Raw genomic sequence first — 20,440 nt, 5'->3', positions numbered from 1 at the left:
AGAACTAAAAGTTGAACAACTCAAGAAAGAATTGAGTAAGTTGGAGCTACCAACAGCAGGTAACAAGGCAGAATTGCAGAAGAGGCTGATAGATGAATTCAAGCGGCGTGATATTGACATCAGTACTTACGAATTTGAGTACAAAGAAGAAACTGAGATATGTACCCGTTCAACAACAAGCAGCATGGATTTAAGCACAATGTTTGCGGCTATGATGGAAAAGATGGAAGGAATGCAAATGAAACTTCAAGAAACTTCAAAAGTAAACAACGAGAACCTGGAAGCGAAATTGAACGAAAATTCTAGAACCATTCAAGAAACTTCTAAAGCTACAGACGAGAAACTTCAAGAACTTTGTGTGGTTATAAACAGCAGAGCAGATAACCTTGAAATGCAAGTATCCAAATTTGACAAAAAGGTGTCCGAATTGGAGAACGGCCTAGAAAAACAATCCCAAAAAGTTGATAATAAATTTACAGATCTGGAAAGGAAAATTAATAATCTTCAATGCCAAGACGGACCGGTGCGAGTTATTTCAGAAACATCGAGTAGAATAAAGGCTCCTAGTTTTGATGGCACCACACAATTTAATGTGTTCAAGTTCCAGTTTGATACAGTTGCCAAGAGAAATGTATGGAGTAATGAAGAAAGAGCTATAGAATTGATTTTGGCCTTGAATGGGAACGCAGCAATAGTTCTTGAAAGCGTGCCAGTGAGCAACAGAAATTGTTATGATGACGTAATGGAGGCGCTACAACGTAAGTACGGTGGCGAACATAAAAAAGAATTATACCGAATGGAATTGCGTGGTAGAGTGCAGAATGCCAATGAGACGCTACAAGATTTTGCGATGGAAATCGAGCGTTTGCTACAGTTTATTTATCCAGGGGAGAACCATCCGATTTTGGAGCATTTGAAGATAGAGGCATTTGTGAATGGTATTCGCGATCCAGAGATAAAATATGCGGTATGTGCCACACCAAAGTCATCATTCTTTGAAACCGTCTCATTCGCGCTGGTACAAGAAACAGCAAAGATAATTTCAAAGCCCCAGGTGTGTAATGTGCGGAAAATCGAGGTTGTCGCTGAAAATGATAGAAGTACGGTCAACGAATTAAAGAAATTAAAAGAGGCAGTTTTAAAGGCTTTAAGTAAGAGACAAACTAAAGCCAAAGTGAAGTGTTATAACTGTGGAAAAATGGGTCACATTCAGCGAAACTGCAGAGCACCAATAAAGCGAATCAGATATGTTTCAGCATCAAGAAATAACCAGCTGGCGAATCATCAAGCATTACAGGAGCCACCTTTAAAGCGAGCTTGTACTGAGGGACATTATTTGACACCCACACCTGATGGCCCTACCATCTACATATCAGTACTGCAGCAGGAAAATAACAATCTTACTGCTAGTGGGTACATCAACGGTCGGAAGCACATCCTTACTATGGACACGGGAGCGTCGCAGTCTATCATCAGAACAGATTTAGTAAAGAAATTGATGGAACCAATTTGCAATGTAAGTCTACGCACCGCTACTGGAGAGCCTGCCGCTGTCCATGGTAAAGTTAATGTGAAACTAACTATTGGTGGTATTAGCGTAAATCATGTCTTTGTTGTTGCCGATATTGTGGACGAAGTAATCATTGGTGCAGACTTCATGATTAGTCACAGCATTACTTTGGATATGGGACAAAAAGTCATGAATTGGCGAAATGTTAAAATACCCCTTGACGTCGAATATGAGAGCAAGTCTCAAGTAAGAAAGTTAGTTTTTGTTGAGCACAAAAGGTTGCCACCGCAGTCAGAGGATTTGTTATGGGCCCATGAGGAAGTGGAGGATTATGGTTTGTTGGTGTTGGAACCAGCGGATGTGAGAAGTGGCCATGTAACAATGGAGGCCCTCGTTGAACAGTGCAACGACGGAATGGTTACTGTTGGAGTGCTTGGTCTGGCCCGCAGAGAAAAGATCATCAGGCCGGGTTCCAAGATGGGTGAAGGTGCTTCAGCAGAAAAAGAAATGCATGACCTCGTTCGGAGACGAATTAAAACGACAAATGACCAAATGAAAACCAGATATAGCTCACAACGTAATAAGGGTTTGTCATCCAAATTAAGGAATCACTGCAAAGGACCACATAGGGTAATTAAGAAATTGGACGACATGGTTTATAGAATACGGAAATGTGGAAGACCGATATCGGGAATTAAAGTTGAACGTCTGAAACGACTAGCTGCCTATGGGAGAAGTGAATCTATGCCTATTCGGGACGAACAGGCTTAAGCGGGGGGCAGTGTTACGAAATTGTACTTGAATTCAAATATAACGATTTTAACGGCTGATTTAAAAGTAGCATAATGTTTTCAAATAACAGTGCTGTAAAACTGTAACATATCTGTGGACATTATTAAATAAAAGCTTTCAGTTGATTTGATCGTAAGTTGGCAATGCTGTATTCGATTTCGAATATTCAGTTAAAGAACATTGTAGAAAGTACACCACAGATGGCGTATGTATTAGAAACCTCTAGACAGTTAAAGAGAAATCTAGAGTGCAGATGGCAGTGTTATAAATAGTAGCAGAGCTTGCAGTCGTTAGTGAGTTTATCGGAGACGCTTTTCGAATAAACATCAACTTAGTGCCTTAAAGTGTGTTGTGTTTTTCAAGTAAATTCGTGTACATTATAAATTATGTCTGTATTTCTGAGAATTTATAAAGGTGTATAAAAAACATTGAGTGACTATTTAATTCTGTGGTTGTTGTACATTTTGAATAAATAAAGAGTTGTTACAATTTTTAAACTACTAAACGGCTTTTATTTGCAATCAAAAGTATCCGGTTTATTTAAAGGAAATAAACCAAATGTTTTGAAAAGGTTGAAACGTAACAGTATGTACACTGGCCATTCATCAATTTGCAATATTTAATGAATTTTTGTTTTCATGTAGCTAATAGTGAGACTATATGGGCAATTCCACGAGAATGACAACCATGACTGAAAAACAAAATTCCTTTAAACTTTTTTTCAAGATGATTTAAATGGAAGAAATCACGAAAATGTTGTTACTCTGTGAAGGATTTAGAGCTTTTAACATCATTTCATGTGCAAAAATAGTAGTTTAACCTTCGCTTTACCAATACCCACCCGGGTGACCACATCGTTTTTATTGGATTAATATTTTTTTTAATTTTGTTTCGATTTAAATGAAATTTGTATTCACTGAACAAATTTAAGAGTTCTATAGAATTTAATAGAAACATTTTAAACTTTTTATAAGGTTTTTTCAATTTTTTAAAATTTCGTTCGTCGCATATATTTATAGAAGAGTAGTGTCACCCGGGTGGGTATTGGTAAACCATGAACATAAAAAACCTTTGGTAAAGCGAACGTTAAACTGACTATATTTAATTTTTTAATTTAATTAGTATGTTTGTTTTTGGCGTATGAATTGAATTGAAATTTAAATATGACGGATTGTATAGGAAAAATATTTGGTTTACCCCTTTCACACTAGGCAATTTAGTTGCGCAAGTCTCTTATACAACAACAAAACAGCATTCAAAATTTTCTTCTCCTTAACCCGACATTACCTCTGGCATCGCAAAGTGATGTTCAGCAAAGTTGTTAAGCTCAACTCCTGCTACAATATAGTTAATAAAGGAAAACGGTATTTTTGGTTTTCCTTGAGTGGGGCTCTAAAAAATCAATTCTTCACTTTTTTTGTAAGTTATCTAACAAAACTCAATTTAAATCCCCTTCAAATGAAATTGATTTTATCTAAGATGAGGAGCTCGAACAAAATGAAAATATTTCGATTGTTAAAAGGCTAAAAGATATCTATATATATAAAAATGAAATGGTTCATGTATGTAATGTCATCACGTGAGAACGGCTGAAGCAATTTGGCTGATTTTTTTTTATTCGACTAGAAATTTTCAGGAGATGGTTTGAAAAAAAAAAATAAAAAATAAAAAAGCCCCTAAAGTATGCAGTACAAATTTAGATAATTTATTTGCAAATAAGAACAAGCAGGGTTGGAGAAACTTGACGAACTAACATTCAACTATTTATTAATAAATGTAAAAAACCCAAATAACAATAACGAAAACAAATTATAATGTAGATTTGCAACTTGCAAAAGAAATAGATCATTTTATTGCTGAAGGAACAAGAAAAAAATACTTGCAGATTTGTTATAATTATTTGCAAACGGGTTTGCCAATGTGAAAGATGTTTTTCGGCAGCAGCATATGTCAGAAACAAAATTCGATGCAATAGTATTCTTAAGAAGCTATTTAAAATAAACACTGCAAGTATTTTAAGCTTTTCAGTGTCTAATAAAAATTAATTGCTAAATAAAAAATTTACTTTCAATCGTAAAGACATTAGGGTATTCAATCGATTAACCGTTAATCGGTTAACCGATTAATTTTGTACGGTTAACTGTTCGAATAATTTAAAATTGCCGATTTTAAAATAACAAATAAACCGATTAATTTGTGTCGATTAACCGATTAACCGAAATTCCTTTTTTTGCACTTTAACATATTTTTATTTTTCCATTTCAATTCAAATACAAATTTCAAATTAAAATTATATAATTTTTCGAACATCCAAGAAAAATGTTTAGTGAGAATAACAACTGACATATTTAATTTATATGTATTTGAAACTTTGTTTGCATTTACATGTACAGAACTTAGCATCTCTAGATATACCCTTATTTCGTTCGATATTTTGCAGAACAATATTTCGAAAGTTTATATTATTTTTTTAAAATAAAGTATTCAGACGGCACTTTAATAAATACCAAATTATTTTTCAGATACTCTTATTTTTTCAAAATCTATTCCACTCGAAAAACTTTTCGACTTCGGTAGATTCTTAAAAGTAGACCTTTCGACTTTTTAAAAATGTTTAATAGTTGACTAAACGACTTTTGGTAATTTATGAAATGTTGATTTATGCCCTAATTTTGTAAAAAGTAACGAAAATTTTTTTCGAAATACAACAGAACAAAACGTCCCCAAGGGCTTGAAATATCAACATCAAACATTGAGAATTTTTTTTCATTTCAATGCATTTTTCAATTTCCAAAGAAAAAACATTTGTTAAGAATGTGTTTCTTCTTTTCATACTTAAAAAAATATAACAAAATGTTTTTTCGAAATATGTATGTAAAAAACAATACAAACTTTCAAAATTGTTTCAATAAATTGATTTGTTGGAAAATAAATAAAAATAATTTAATTTATTTGGCAGAAAGCTGAAATAAAAACGATGTTTTCAAACTTGGTACCACATCAAAAAATTGACTTGAAACGAAAATATCGCTTCGTTTTATAAAATACCAAATTTTTATTTTTTCATTCCAAACGGAAAAGCAAACGAAAATTCGTTTAATGATCCAAAATGAGCCTATTAAATTTATAAAATAGAAAAATTTTTTTTTAGAAAAATTTTAGATGAATTTTGTGTAGAAAGATCAATATTTTGATAATAAACATGTCAAATCAGTAATGTAAATTTGTTTATTTTGTCTACTGTAAATTTGTTTACTATTAATAATGAGGGAGTGGTGTCACGTTGGTTGCAAGGACAATAAAATACAACACTGCTTCGTCAATTAATTACAATCTGTGATGTCTATCTAGGTATACTATACCGAAGAAGGAACTAAAACAAATGAGAAAAAATTTTCGTAAAAATAACGAAAGAATTACTGTTATTCTGTCAACAAAGAAGTATATAACAATCGAAATAAATACATCCTAATTGGATCAAAATCGTGAACAATAAATATAGCGAATAGAAAAATATTAAAAATTAAACGATATAATGCGAATGAATGTTTAAGAAAATGCAATAAATTAAAAATAAGTGAAAAGTGTAATTTTTAGATGTGTAAAAATCGATTTCGTCACCGCGTTCGTTAACACCTTAATTTTATTAAACTACATATTTTAATATTACAGACCTCTTTCCCAGATAAAAATGAAAACAATAGATGAACATAAAAGCTGTTAAGTTATCTTGCGTGTTAAGAGAAAATGCCTGAAAATTTTGAATTACATCAGTTTGTGGATGGTTTTCGTAAAAACGAAACTTCCAAACGTTGGCTTACTCGCATAAAATCAAAATTCAATTGTCCATACTTGGGAATTATATTGGCTACGTTGTCTTCTTTATTCTTTTCACTTTGTTCTGTGATAGTAAAAGGATTAGTTGATATTAATCCTATGGAATTAGCTTCCTTTAGGTGAGAATAATTTATTTTTCAGAATTTAACTAAAAAATACTTTATACAAATATCTATACATATATATATATATATTTATTTTCAGATTCATTGGTGTGTTATTGCCAGCTATTCCCATAGTTGTGTATACAAAGCAACCTGTGTTTCCAGAAGGTAAAAGGGTCATATTACTATTGCGATGTTTTATGGGGACCACAGGACTGATGCTGAGCTTCTACGCATTTCGTCATATGCCTTTAGCGGATGCCAGCGTAATAATATTTTCAACGCCAGTATTTGTAGCCATATTTGCCAGAGTTTTTCTTAAAGAGCATTGTAGTTTGTTTAATGTCGTTACAATTGTTTTGACCTTGGTTGGTGTAGTGTTAATTACTCGTCCCCCTTTTATATTTGGCGATGCTGCACCATCTCTTGAAGCAGAAAGGTACGAAGGAAAGAATTATGATATTTGGGGACCAGTTGCAGCTATTTCGTCTACATTATTTGGTGCCAATGTCTATATACTATTAAGAGCATTAAAGGGATTGCATTTTTCGGTCATTATGACAAACTTTGGAGCGTTTGCTTTAATATACACATTAGTTGTGTGTGGCTCCATTGGAGCCATATGCTGGCCTGCTTGTGGACGAGATAGATGGCTGGTAGTCATTTTAGGAATTTTTAGTTTTCTTGGACAAATTCTTCTAACACTTTCCTTACAAATGGAGCAAGCAGGACCTGTAGCCATAGCTCGTTGCGCCGATATTGTATTTGCATTCATATGGCAAATGATATTTTTTGGGGAGACACCTACGTTCTATTCGTTGATGGGAGCATTATTAGTAGTGAGTTCTGTTATCTTAGCAGCTCTTAAAAAGTGGGCTCTCTCTCTACCCCGGGAATCTACAATTCGAAAACGACTGCGTTATTTGATTTTTGATTGAAGAGTTTGACACACTAAATATATCTTAATTAACAATATGATCATCGACATTCAAATAACTAAATGCATTGTGGTTTCTTTTTTCTAATGTAGTTGTTAGTATTATAATCTCATTACTTTAATAGCAAAATAGATTTAACATACATTCCTCTTAATGCAAATCAAAGAAAATTATAATACAAAAAAAAATTAAACCGATATTTATACATATAAACATATAAATATTCTAAATAAATTAAAGTACTTTTACCAATTGTTAAGACTTTTTGTAAGTTGCTCAAATTAAAAAAAATCAAATGCTTAGTATAAATAGTTGTAATTTGTATTCATTAAAATAAAGAAAATCGGCATTTAAATGCAGAAGCCTTGTATTAAAATAAAAATAAATTGAAATAACAGAATAAAATAAATGTACAAATTTATCTATCTACAATTTATTATGTAACCTAGAAGGTATTTTACAAAATGTGAATTCAGTTGGTAATCTCTAAAATCTTAATGAATTTTGAAACAAAGTAATTTTCTCACTTTAAACTTATTTTATAATTTTTATTCTTCCAACAATACACCAGCTAGGATAAGATCCTCTTGATTGACTCTTCCTTCTTTAGCTCTGATTTCTAATCTAAATAAATACTGTCATATTATATACATACACAGACGAAATTTTACGTTTCTAACCTGTTAGCATTGTGATTGATATTCCAAAGAGAGGGTAAATATTTCGGCTGCATTGTGTGAATAAAGTGTTCACGCCATATTTTTTCTAATTCCAAAAGTCCACCATGATCTGTCTGAAATTTTTGTACAACTTTTTCACCATGTTGGGAGTAATTTTCATTCGTTATTTTTGTATCAATTTCCGAAGCTTTTTGGAGCAGATTTAAATGAATTTCAGTTTCCTCCTTATAATGGTTTAAAACAGTAGATTCTAAACTTTTTCGTCTATTTTCAGGAATTTTATTTCCACATTTCAATAATGCCCGAGCCGCCGATTTTATTTGTCTGGAAAATATCAAATGGTTTTTTTGTAATTTTTCACCTTTAGTATAATATACATACAGTACCGAACTTAAGTATTGGCACAGGATGCTCATTGTACTTTAAGGTCTATTTAGAGGCAGTATTGTAGAGATTTTTAATAAAAAAATATATTTACCAGATAGACTGTTGAATTTCCTATAAAATATAACCAATATCATTTCAACAATTTAATACCACTATTTATTAATAACAAAATAACATAAAAAATACTTCATTTCAATGAACAAAATTATTGGCACACTTCATTAAAAGCTAAAAAAAACATTTGATTTAGGAAGCAACATTGCAAAATTTAGTATTTAGTTGCAAGTGACTTTTGCTTTATAACTGCCTCGAGTAGCTTAGGCAGGAATCCATCACTTGTTTGTGATATCTGACCCAATACTTTGCCATTCTTCAACTAATTCCTTTTTCACTCGCTTATCTAGATCTTATCGAGATCCGGAGATTGTGGAGGGTGTGGTAGGGCATGCGAAATATTGTATGAAAGCCACATACGTCCAGTATAGGCCGAATTTTTGGGGTCATTGTCATTTTGAAAAGTGAAAGAAAATGGTAAAATTAACTTTTCTGCACTTTTTCTGAGGTGTATTCATATATTTCACTTTGTCCATTATTTCGTCAATGAACACCAGCTCTCCAACCCCTGCAGCGGACATACAACTCCATACAATTACCTATCCAGCACCATGTTTTACTGTTGAAGCAATATTTTGTTTTTCCAGCTCATTATTGGGTTTTCTCCATACCGTTTGACGGCCATCAGAGCAAAAATTATTAATTTTGCTTTCATCAGAGAGTAGCACTTGGTGCTAAAAATCATGTGGCTTACGTAAATTCCTAAACGGCATATTCTAAACGCTTCTTTTGGTTCACAGATGAAATAAATGGTTTACGTCTAGCAATACAACTATAGTTTGTCTTCTGGAGCACTCTTCTGGCTATTGCTGCGTGAACTTATTTCCCAAACTCTTATTTAATCTCTGCAGCAACCTCTGTTAAAGATATTTTTGGACATAACTTGACCTTTTTGATTATATGGCTGCATTTACGCTCACTTAAGGATCTAGGACGACCTGTATGTTTAGCACTTTCAATTGTTAATGCTCCCTTAAAACGTTGCACGATACTCCGAATTGTAAAACGGCTCCTTTCCATAATCTCTACAATCTCAGCATACGATTTTCCTTGATTGCGCAAGTCAAAAATGATTTTGCGCTCAGATTCTGTTGTTTCCTTTTTTTGTTAGCTATTTTCAGCAAAATTGATAATTATTGTGCAAATTTTTTACAAATTGACATTAACAGTTTTAGAAACGAAAACTGTTAAATAAAAGAATATAAAATGGCATTTTCTATGAACAAAAAGTGGATAGATTGATAAAATTTGAAGAATCTGGTTAAGTGTGCCAATAGTTTTGTTCGACGGAATTGGGGAATTTTTCGTCTATTTATTATTAGTAAATAATATTGCAAAATTGTTGAAATAAAGTTGGTGGTATTTTGTAGGAAATTCATCAATCTATCTGATAAATATATTTTTTTATTAAAAATGTCAACAATATGGCCTTTAAATCGACCTTAAAGTACAATGAACATCCTGTGCCAATACTTAAGTTCGGCACTGTACATATTATGTACAGTCAACGTCTAAAGAAAGTGTACAACTTGTTTTTACATTTAAAACATTTTATTTACATATTAAAAAACTATTTGTTCTCCAGTTCTAGTATATTTAACAAAACATTTAATTGTTCTCTTGCAATATATAAACAAAAAACTAAACTAGTTCAACTGCAACAAAAACAGTAACAACAAAACCAAAAATACTCCATTTTTAACGCGTCAAAAGAAAGTGTACAGTTTAAGGAATTTAGAAGAAAAAACGTGTTTAGTATTTTATTTGACATCTTTTGGGTTTTAAAACAGTTTCAAGCCTCCTTGGCATTGTTTCTACCAATTTTGATGTCACCGATGTTGGGATGTTGAACCACTCTTCCTGCAGGATTTCGTGTAGAGTCATTGCTGGTAATATTTCATTTTCTGATCTGTCTGTCCAAATGCTACCACAGATGTTCAATGGGATTAATGTTCGGTGACTGTGGGGGTTGTTCCAGTTGTTTCGGTGTATGATACAACAACCATTATTTAACAAGTTAAGAATTATGCTTCGGATAGTTGTCCTGTTGGAAGATCCAGGTTCTGTCTAGATTTAATTTTCTAATGATGGGTTCCATATTTTCTATAAGAATGTTTAGGTAATCGGTTTTGCTCATCAAACTATCAATAAATATGAGTTTTCCCATGCCACTTGCCGCCATACACCCCCACACCATCACCTAACCACCACCATGCTTTACGGTGGATAGTACATTTTTTGGTCGAACTCTTGATTTTTGCTTCTCCAAATTTTACTCCTTTTTTTACTTCCGAAAATCTCAAACTTGCTTTCGTCCGTAAACAGCACAAAACAATTTTCTTAGTTTTTATACCTGTTTGCGAATTCTCGAAGTCGCTCTTTATTTCGTTTGGAAATGTGGGGTTATTCTCTCGGAACTCCACCATATAGATCATTTGGGTGTAGCGCTCGGCGAACCGTACTGTTACTAACTCTCACTCCAGACGAATCTGTTAATTCTTCGCATAATTTTACTGCACTTACTGTGAATACTTTCTTCACTGCTCTCACAATCGATCGTATTTCAAGGTTGTTAAGGCGTTTTGGTGTTCCGGCACGTTGCTGATCTTCTAAAATTCTAAATTTTTTTGTTTGTCTATAATTTTTTTTACAGTATTATGGCTTCTTCCTATTATAGAGGGGACTTCACGTGACGATTTGCCTTCATTTTTAAATTTTATGACTTACATTCTTGTTTCAATTGCAGTTTGTTTTCCCATTTTGGTTTTAAAGTTCTTGCGATCAAACAAGTAAAGCTACTATCTTAAAATCTCATGAGACTAGCAGCAAGATGCACAAAAAATTATAATGTAGGCAAAAATAAAGAATAACAATATATTTTTTTATGTAGATAGAAAAATCTTATTGCAATTCTAAATGTGTACACTTTTTTCTGACGCGTTAAAAATGGAGTATTTTTGGTTTTGTTGTTACTGTTTTTGTTGCAGTTGAAATAGTTTAGTTTTTTGTTTATATATTGCAAGAGAACAATTAAGTGTTTTGTTAAATATACTAGAACTGGAGAAAAAATTGTTTTTTTATATGTAAATAAAACGTTTTAAATGTAAAAACAAGTTGTACACTTTCTTTTGACGCTGACTGTATGTACGTAAAATACAAACCTAAGTTCAGGAATTTCTTTTAGTTTATAAGCGCCTTCCTTATAGATAAAAGGTGCATCGCACATATGACTTAATTTATGTCGAACTTTCATATCAGAAATATTACTTAATTGATGACAGGTTGGGCATAATAGCAGAACATCATGAGATGTATGCGATTTCATTACTTCTGTTTATGAAAATAATATTTGAAATACTTTGTATGTTATTCTAAAAGGTATACTTTACCAGGAAAATGTTTACGATATTCTCGCGGTACCACGTTTTTTCTTATAAAGGATTCCTTGCGACCACAAACAACACATTGATTTTCTTTTGGTGTTTGGTAATATTTGCCAACTTCTCCTACTGCTCTACCAGCAGGTTCAAAATTAAGCCTGACCGTAAATGGCTCTGACTTCACTTGAGATCCAAGACACTGGTCCAAATACCATTTGGCCTTTCGCCTATCTATTGTACATAACAACTCACCATCGGGAGCTTCCAACAAACAATTGTCATACAAAGCTTTCGACCTGGTACTAATACCTCTAACTTGTGATTTTCCCTGACAACTCCGGTCAATTTTACCTTTGGAGTTAGCTACATTTTTATTTGTTCGCTCTTTATTTAAATCTGCTATAAATCCTTCCTTAAAATGAACGTCATAGAAAGGTTCCAACTTTACACGGATGCACTGAAAATCGCTTTTCGATTGCCAAAAGCTTTTTGGTATCAAATCATTTGACAATTTCTTAAAAATTTCAACAGCAACTAAAGCGTCATTGGCAGCATAATCTAACTGTTTCTCGCTGAGGTCTTTAGCTTCCCAATTTGAGCACACTATACGCCAGTGTTTGTCTAACTCTACATTTAGCACCGATTTTGACATCTTTGCTAGGCCTTCAGGTTTTCTACCTGTTAATGCTGCTAAAAATCTTAAATCGAAAGTACTGGCCACGCCCACGCTATAATCATGAGCCAATTTTTGGGCATCACCTTGAGGTGCAACTCCAACCTTCAAAACATTGTCATCTTCTAACAGGTCTCTAAGGCTTTTAGGAATTTGTTTCATGCAGCATAGTCTAAAGAGAGCACACAAACCCTCACCCGACGATAATTGCAGCAATGCAGTTGGACGTCTGGTACCGCCAACGGTTACCCACTCGCAATCGAATCCTAAAACGTTTAGCGTTTTACAGTCCCTATACAATTTTTGTGAAAACATATAAAATTTGGCTAGGTATTTTAAATAACAAACTTACTTTTTTAATTCGCTAACTACCCTGTGACAATCATCTACCGTCTGAATAACTTCTATACGTCTGTGCTTCATAGGATCATTAATTTTTTTCAAGTAGCGGAAAATACGTTTTCGCTTTGTGGCTACAACAATTACCAATCCCAAACCAGCAGCAGCAATGAGAGCAGTTTTGGAAAATTTATTTCTAGCATTGTCCATTTTGGACAACAAATACAAGGTATATTAATCAAAGTAAATTAATAAAGTAGCGACCAAAGTAAATTAATAAAGTAGACTCAGTAGAACAGCTGACTATTTTTTTTACTTTGGTCTGATCTGTCAATTCAAAATACAACAAGCCCAAAAGCAAAAACAACAACAGGCAACTTTGACAGCTCAGACCTTAAACCAAAAACAAAATTGCTTGTGGTTTTTGTAAATGTTGTATTTGTTGTAGTACTGTCGCTACCAAGGTGCATTTAATAAGGTGCCATCGGCAGCACAGCTGATTATAGAAATAGCTCGCACAAATGTCAAACTACATATATAAAAAATATTCGCCCGTACGTCCGTATGTCAAACTCTATATATAAAAAATAAGTGAATTCGCCTGTATTTATTTCAATTCGCCACTGCTGTCACCTTGTTAAATACGCCTTGGTCGCTACTTTATTAATTTACTTTGGTAGCGACAGTACTACAACAAATACAACATTTACAAAAACCACAAGCAATTTTGTTTTTGGTTTAAGGTCTGAGCTGTCAAAGTTGCCTGTTGTTGTTTTTGCTTTTGGGCTTGTTGTATTTTTCGCCACAACAACCACAAGTGAATTGACAGTTCAGACCAAAGTAAAAAAAATAGTCAGCTGTTCTACTGAGTCTACTTTATTAATTTACTTTGGCTCAGACCTTATTTGTTGTAGTACTGTCGCTACTTTATTAATTTACTTTGGTCGCTACCAAGGTGCATTTAATAAGGTGCCATCGGCAGCACAGCTGATTATAGAAATAGTACGCACAAATGTCAAACTACATATATAAAAAATATTCGCCCGTACGTCCGTATGTCAAACTCTATATATAAAAAATAAGTGAATTCGCCTGTATTTATTTCAATTCGCCACTGCTGTCACCTTGTTAAATTCGCCTTTCGCCTTATTTATTTCAATTCGCCACTGCTGTCACCTTGTTAAATACGCCTTGGTCGCTACTTTATTAATTTACTTTGCTGCCGTCCAAGGCGAATTCATATATATTCATATACAAGGCGTATTTAACAAGGTGACAGCAGTGGCGAATTGAAATAAATACAGGCGAATTCACTTATTTTTTATATATAGAGTTTGACATACGGGCGTACGGGCGAATATTTTTTATATATGTAGTTTGACATTTATGCGTGCTATTTCTATAATCAGCTGTGCTGCCGATGGCACCTTATTAAATGCACCTTGTTCATATATATATATGAATTCGCCTTGCTGCCGCCGTTAATATGATTTGAAGCGAATTTGATGTGTTGCTGCGAAAAACGTCAAATGGCATTTTTATTCAGTTTTCGCAGCGAAATCATAGGGTGAATTATAAAAAAAATTCTTAACTTTAAAAAACAGCTTTGAAATTTGATAGTTTGAGTTTGATACGTTGCTGTGTTAAGCAAAACTAAATATTACCAATCCATACATATTATTTGTCAAATCAGTTTGATACGTGGCCATCGTGCTTTAGTTTACACCTTAACATAGGTAATGTTAAAAAACGGAGCTAACTGACGTTCTAACTTCACACACATACTCCCATTTTCTCAATATCTGATTATCGTTTTTCGTAACGATAAACCTCCAATTAACATTTTTTCTGTATGAGAAATTAATTTACTTTGGATCAGCTGTTCCAAGGTGCATTTAATAAGGTGCCATCGGCAGCACAGCTGATTATAGAAATAGCACGCACAAATGTCAAACTACATATATAAAAAATATTCGCCCGTACGCCCGTATGTCAAACTCTATGTATACAAAATAAGTGAATTCGCCTGTATTTATTTCAATTCGCCACTGCTGCCACCTTGTTAAATACGCCTTGAGCTGTTCTGATAACACTACTAGGGTTCTATAAGTCGATTGTTCGAACAATCGACTTTTTGCTGAAAAAAGTCGAACAATCGATTATGTTATCTCAATAGTCGAATAATCGATAAATGTCGAAAATAGTCGATAAAAGTCGAATAGTCGATAAAAGTCTACTTTTTAGATTGTTAAAAAAAAAAATTAATTGCAACATTATACTAAAACTATTGCAATTTGGTACACTTTTTTCTACGCAACATTCTTCTAACTATTATCGCCTTGATAAATTTCATTTTTATTGCTAAACATTACAAAAGGCGCATCAATAAATGTAGAAACTATGTATTTTTTACAAGAAATGGTCTAAAAAAGTCGAAAGTTCGAAAAGTCGACTTTTTAAAAAACGAAAAAAGTCGAAAGTTCGAAAAGTCGACTTTTTAAAAAACGGAAAAAGTCGAAAAGTCGACTTTTTGTTTCAGCTATAGAACCCTAAACACTACCTTATAATTAATATACCCAAGGCGAATCTATAGAAGGTGACGACAGAAGAACAGCTGATTATTTTTTTTATTCAGTTGTTTAGACAAGTGAACTGTCCAAGGCGTATTTAACAAGGTGACAGCAGTGGCGAATTGAAATAAATACAGGCGAATTCACTTATTTTTTATATATAGAGTTTGACGTACGGGCGAATATTTTTTATATATGTAGTTTGACATTTGTGCGTGCTATTTCTATAATCAGCTGTGCTGCCGATGGCACCTTATTAAATGCACCTTGGAACTGTCAATTCACTTGTGTTTGTTGTGGCGAAAAATACAACAAACCCAAAAGCAAAAACAACCACAGGCAACTTTGACAGTTCACTTATCTTTTTACAAAAACAAAGTACCTGTTGTTTTTGTATATGTTGTATTTGTGTAGTTCTGTCGTCACCTCTATAAATTCGCCTTGTAATATACCTTGATCTGGCTATTTTAATTTGTATTGGCAAATAGATACATACAATGTGGCAGTATTGCGACTAAAATCATCTGATTTAACAATAAACACTGAGAATTTTTTTTTAAATAATTTTTTACAAAAAATATTTATTCTTACATAGGATTATTATTTGTCTCATTTAGTAATAATAGTTTTTAAAAAAAGAAAAAAAATTCACTATAAATAACTTAAAAACGTATTATTTTTTTGTGTGTAGCTAGCTATTGGCTGAGAATTGTTTATTGTTTGTGTTCACAAAAATTTATATTTTAATATTATTGGTATTTAAAAGCTTCGATACTCCGAACGATGTGTGAAAACTTATGTAGAATATGTGCTAAAAATGTCAATGAAAAGGGCGCTATTAAACTGTTCGACAATCAAAACAAAAAATTATTATTGTATCTTAAAGAACTTACAGGCTTAAGGGTATGTAGGCCGATTGGTAATTTTAACCAAAAACTATTTGAAATGTACTTTGTACAATATTTCTTAAATTGAGTTTGAATCAGGTCCTTATGTATACATTTTCTAATTTTAGCTTAAAAATAGTTTGGGTTTCCCCAAGCTAATGTGTTGCGATTGCAAAAAGGATTTAATCAGTGCGTACAAATTCCGAGATGATTTCCTTAAAGTGCAGGCGTCTTATAAATTACAGAACTCAAAAGGAAATAAAAAACAAAATAGTAATGGGTTAGTGGAAGCAACCGAATTTGTACAGGTGTTTGTTGTTAAGGAAGAGAAGAATATAACAGTAGGCAACCAAGAAGAAATCTATGAAACAGATGAAGAAAAAGAAATAAATATACAATCGCAAGATTTTATTAAAAAGGAAAGCCTTACCTTTGTTAAAGCAAGTGGGGACGAAGTCAATGCATTGGAATTACAACCTAATGAAGAAAATACGCTGGAAGATACGAAAATTTGTATAGAAGAAGTAATTTGCGATAAAACAGATGATGATTTTGATACGACGACGCCGTTAAGTGATGAAGCTTTGGATGTTCAGTATAGTGACGAGGACTACAATTCAGAAACTAAAATAATTGTATCAAAGAAGTCAAAGTCAAATCGAAAAAGCAAGAAGGTAGAAGATGGTCATCCGACTGAAAGAGGTAATATCAAAATAAAAAGGGAAATTACGAAATCGAGGAAAAAACGTAAAGATGCTGAGGAACATCCTAATATGTTCATATGCGATCAATGTGGTAATCATTTTACGTGTCGCCATCATTTTAAATTACATTTAAGAAGACATTCTGGTGATAAGCGATGTGCATGCGAGTAAGGAATAAGTTGTTAATATATGTATGTTTTTATATAACGTTAATACAATTTGTATATGCTTAGACTTTGTCCAGACAAATTTTTCACAAGTTCAGAGCTAAGAAGGCATATGAGAAGGCATACGGGTGAAAGGCCGTTCGCATGCAAATACTGTGATCGGAGATTTACTGACTATAGTACACGAATAAAACACGAAAGAACGCATACGAATGAAAGACCATTTATGTGCTCTCAATGTGGTAAATCGTTCACCACTTCATACATTCTTAAAAATCACATGTTAACACATACAGGTGAAAGGCATTTTAAGTAAGTATAAACATTAGGGTGTGTCAATTTGTTCGGGTGCGAAAAAGCGTATAGCACAAGCGGAATCTACACAAAAGAAAAGGAAAGTATGGGTTTAAAATTAAAACCTAGCTCCCACCGAGAGACATAAAGATATAAGATTTGTTTTTAAAAATTCCTTTACTGTGTATTTTGAAATCTCTCAACAGGCGCTAGGTTTTGATTTTAGACCCATAGTTTCATGGTGAAAGTTTCTTCTTGCCTGTTGACCAAAAAAAAAAAAATGACCCACCCTAATAAACATGTTCTCCGTTATATTCGATTTAGGTAATTAATAATTAAATTATAAATTTTCATGTAGGTGCAATGTATGTAATAGATCTTTCACCAGGAGAACGCACCTGGTCGTGCATTTTCGGTCTATAATGCATAAGCAAGCTGTTGAAAAAGATAAACGTCCCATTTCACAAGAAGAATTGCCTCAACCACATAGCTTGGTACCACAATCAACGCATATTCCAACATTTCTGGTTTAGAATAAAAAGTATTGGTTCATTTAATTATTTTTTTTTAAATGTATTCAGCCATAATAAATAATACGCGGTGAAGCTTCGTTCAGATTGAGCAAATATTAAAGGCATCCCACTGTTTTCAGCAAATACACATTGTAATATGTACAGTGTATTACAAAACTATTCTGCTTACGCATTTTTAGGAGAAATTTTTGTTAAATTGATAATATACATTATGTAAATTGGGAAAACCCCAAATTTAATAATAATCTTTTTTGTTTAGTTGTTTCATATTATTATTTTCATTGCAATTAGCAGGTCACAAAAGTATTTTGCCTTTTTTTAAATTCCAGTTAGTTTTTTGAGATTTTTTAGTACTTTTTAAAATTTTTCTTGCAACTTATAACTTTTTTTTGTTAAAAGGATACGTTTGATGTATTTTAAAATTGTTATCAATAATTTAGTCCTTATAGTGACCAGTATTAAGCACATTGTATTAAAAATGTCAAAATTCAGGTCCGGGTAAGTATTTCGTATAGTAAAAAGCTCATTTTGATTTATAAAGCTGTGTGTTTCGGGTCATGTAAAAAAATAAAAGCTATTTCTCTGCAGAACTTTTTTTCGTCACAAGAGTTAGGATTTTCTTTCAGAATGGACAAAAATCCATGGTGTTCCATAATACCATTAACCAACTCCATCGGCAGACATGCCGATGGCTTCATATTTAAGGCTTCAAGTTTGCGCATTATTTTTGGTGATTTTTTAAAAATTTAAAAATGTTTCTATTTTTTATGGTCACCGATTTTAAAGTTATCTACCTCATCTGAAAGTAAATACCAGTGAACATTGGGAGCCAAAAAATTATAACTCTACTTCAACTATATCACAGCGAACAGGGTGAACCAAAATGGACTATCACAGTATTTTGCAAAAATTAAAACTTCATAGTAAATTTAAATTTGATAAGACATTGAAACTGAATAAGTTTTGTATAATTATGTGGTTTTTTAGTGCAAATACACTAAAAATTAAAATTTTTTTTAAAGGTCAAAATCTCCTACTCCAAACAACTTCAAAAAATATTGCACTCTATTGTAGTCCGAACCCTCCCCTACTCTCCTATACCCTTGTACATATGTCAGTTTTCACCCGTGTGCTTCAAGGCAATTTTTCTGCCCCAAGTTACATATTTTGTGCAAATTTATGAATACGAAAGTTAAAAAAAGAATGCATCTGTTTGTATGTAAGTTGTACAGTATCTTCCTGTATGTCCGAAAGGAGCTATAGCTACTTAATATTTCGATAGGAAGCAAATATTAAGTATGTATCGCAAACCTAAAGAACCATTTTAGTAAGCGTCTTCAAACATAGTAGGAGCATATCTAAAGAGTTGATATTAATTGTTAAATTGTATAAGTTAATTTTTTATTTTGACAGGTTATTAATTAAATAGTTTAAATACCTGAAAAATTGGGAAAAACATTTGTAAAACTAATTAAATTAGGTTGTGAATTGGAATTTCAGTCGTTAGGTGAAACAGTGAGAAAAAACAAAGAAAATTAAGAAAAAAAGAAAGCAACAAAAAAATCAAGGAAATAATCATAATCGATCAACCAAAACAAGGATAAGTATGGAAATAAAGCAGCATGTATGACAGTTTTAGATTATGAATTAATTAGACGATTTAAAATCATATTATAAGTTCTAGGATGCAGCAGAAAGATTAATTAAAAGAAAAAAATGGAAAAACGTCAATAAAACATCTGTAATATACGTTTTTAAGACACATATGCCAAGGCGTATCCAAAGTAAATTAATAAAGTAGCGACCAAGGTGCATTTAATAAGGTGCCATCGGCAGCACAGCTGATTATAGAAATAGCACGCACAAATGTCAAACTACATATATAAAAAATATTCGCCCGTACGTCCGTATGTCAAACTCTATATATAAAAAATAAGTGAATTCGCCTGTATTTATTTCAATTCGCCACTGCTGTCACCTTGTTAAATACGCCTTGGTAGCGACCAAAGCAAGGCGTATTTAACAAGGTGACAGCAGTGGCGAATTGAAATAAATACAGGCGAATTCACTTATTTTTTATGTATAGAGTTTGACATACGGGCGTACGGGCGAATATTTTTTATATATGTAGTTTGACATTTGTGCGTGCTATTTCTATAATCAGCTGTGCTGCCGATGGCACCTTATTAAATGCACCTTGGACCAAAGTAAATTAATAAAGTAGACTCAGTAGAACAGCTGACTATTTTTTTTACTTTGGTCTGAACTGTCAATTCACTTGTGGTTGTTGTGGCGAAAAATACAACAAGCCCAAAAGCAAAAACAACAACAGGCAACTTTGACAGCTCAGACCAAGGCGTATTTAACAAGGTGACAGCAGTGGCGAATTGAAATAAATACAGGCGAATTCACTTATTTTTTATATATAGAGTTTGACATACGGACGTACGGGCGAATATTTTTTATATATGCAGTTTGACATTTGTGCGAGCTATTTCTATAATCAGCTGTGCTGCCGATGGCACCTTATT

At 32.8% G+C, this 20,440-nt stretch overlaps 3 protein-coding genes across 4 annotated transcripts; 2 read left to right on the top strand and 1 right to left on the bottom strand.

The window, feature by feature from the left end:
• The first annotated feature begins 5,922 nt into the window (after nt 1–5,922).
• Nucleotides 5,923–7,590, top strand: LOC135949120 (solute carrier family 35 member G1). The gene is made up of 2 exons (XM_065498581.1): nt 5,923–6,258; nt 6,344–7,590. The coding sequence occupies exons 1-2, from the start codon at nt 6,050–6,052 to the stop codon at nt 7,179–7,181; spliced, it is 1,047 nt and encodes a 348-aa protein (XP_065354653.1). The 5' UTR covers nt 5,923–6,049; the 3' UTR covers nt 7,182–7,590.
• Nucleotides 7,587–13,019, bottom strand: Exd2 (Exonuclease 3'-5' domain-containing 2). Of its 2 annotated transcripts, none has more exons than XM_065498580.1 (5): nt 12,768–13,019; nt 11,752–12,707; nt 11,524–11,692; nt 7,862–8,185; nt 7,587–7,800 (listed from the first exon to the last, which is right to left on the bottom strand). In XM_065498580.1, exons 1-5 carry the CDS (start codon nt 12,962–12,964, stop codon nt 7,788–7,790), a joined length of 1,659 nt encoding a protein of 552 aa, XP_065354652.1. In that variant the 5' UTR covers nt 12,965–13,019; the 3' UTR covers nt 7,587–7,787. The 2 variants fall into 2 exon arrangements, with proteins under 2 accessions (XP_065354652.1, XP_065354651.1); XM_065498579.1 differs by having other exon boundaries at nt 7,587–7,805; nt 12,768–13,015.
• Nucleotides 13,020–16,023: 3,004 nt separating this feature from the next.
• Nucleotides 16,024–18,154, top strand: LOC135963324 (transcription factor Ouib-like). The gene is made up of 4 exons (XM_065515131.1): nt 16,024–16,227; nt 16,340–17,082; nt 17,149–17,394; nt 17,735–18,154. The coding sequence occupies exons 1-4, from the start codon at nt 16,108–16,110 to the stop codon at nt 17,907–17,909; spliced, it is 1,284 nt and encodes a 427-aa protein (XP_065371203.1). The 5' UTR covers nt 16,024–16,107; the 3' UTR covers nt 17,910–18,154.
• Nucleotides 18,155–20,440: the final 2,286 nt, after the last annotated feature.

This window comes from Calliphora vicina, chromosome 1 (assembly GCF_958450345.1).
Source record: "Calliphora vicina chromosome 1, idCalVici1.1, whole genome shotgun sequence".
Taxonomy (NCBI): domain Eukaryota; kingdom Metazoa; phylum Arthropoda; class Insecta; order Diptera; family Calliphoridae; genus Calliphora; species Calliphora vicina.
The sequence above is the reverse complement of the archived record's forward strand: the minus strand, read 5'-3'. Positions and strand labels throughout refer to the sequence as shown.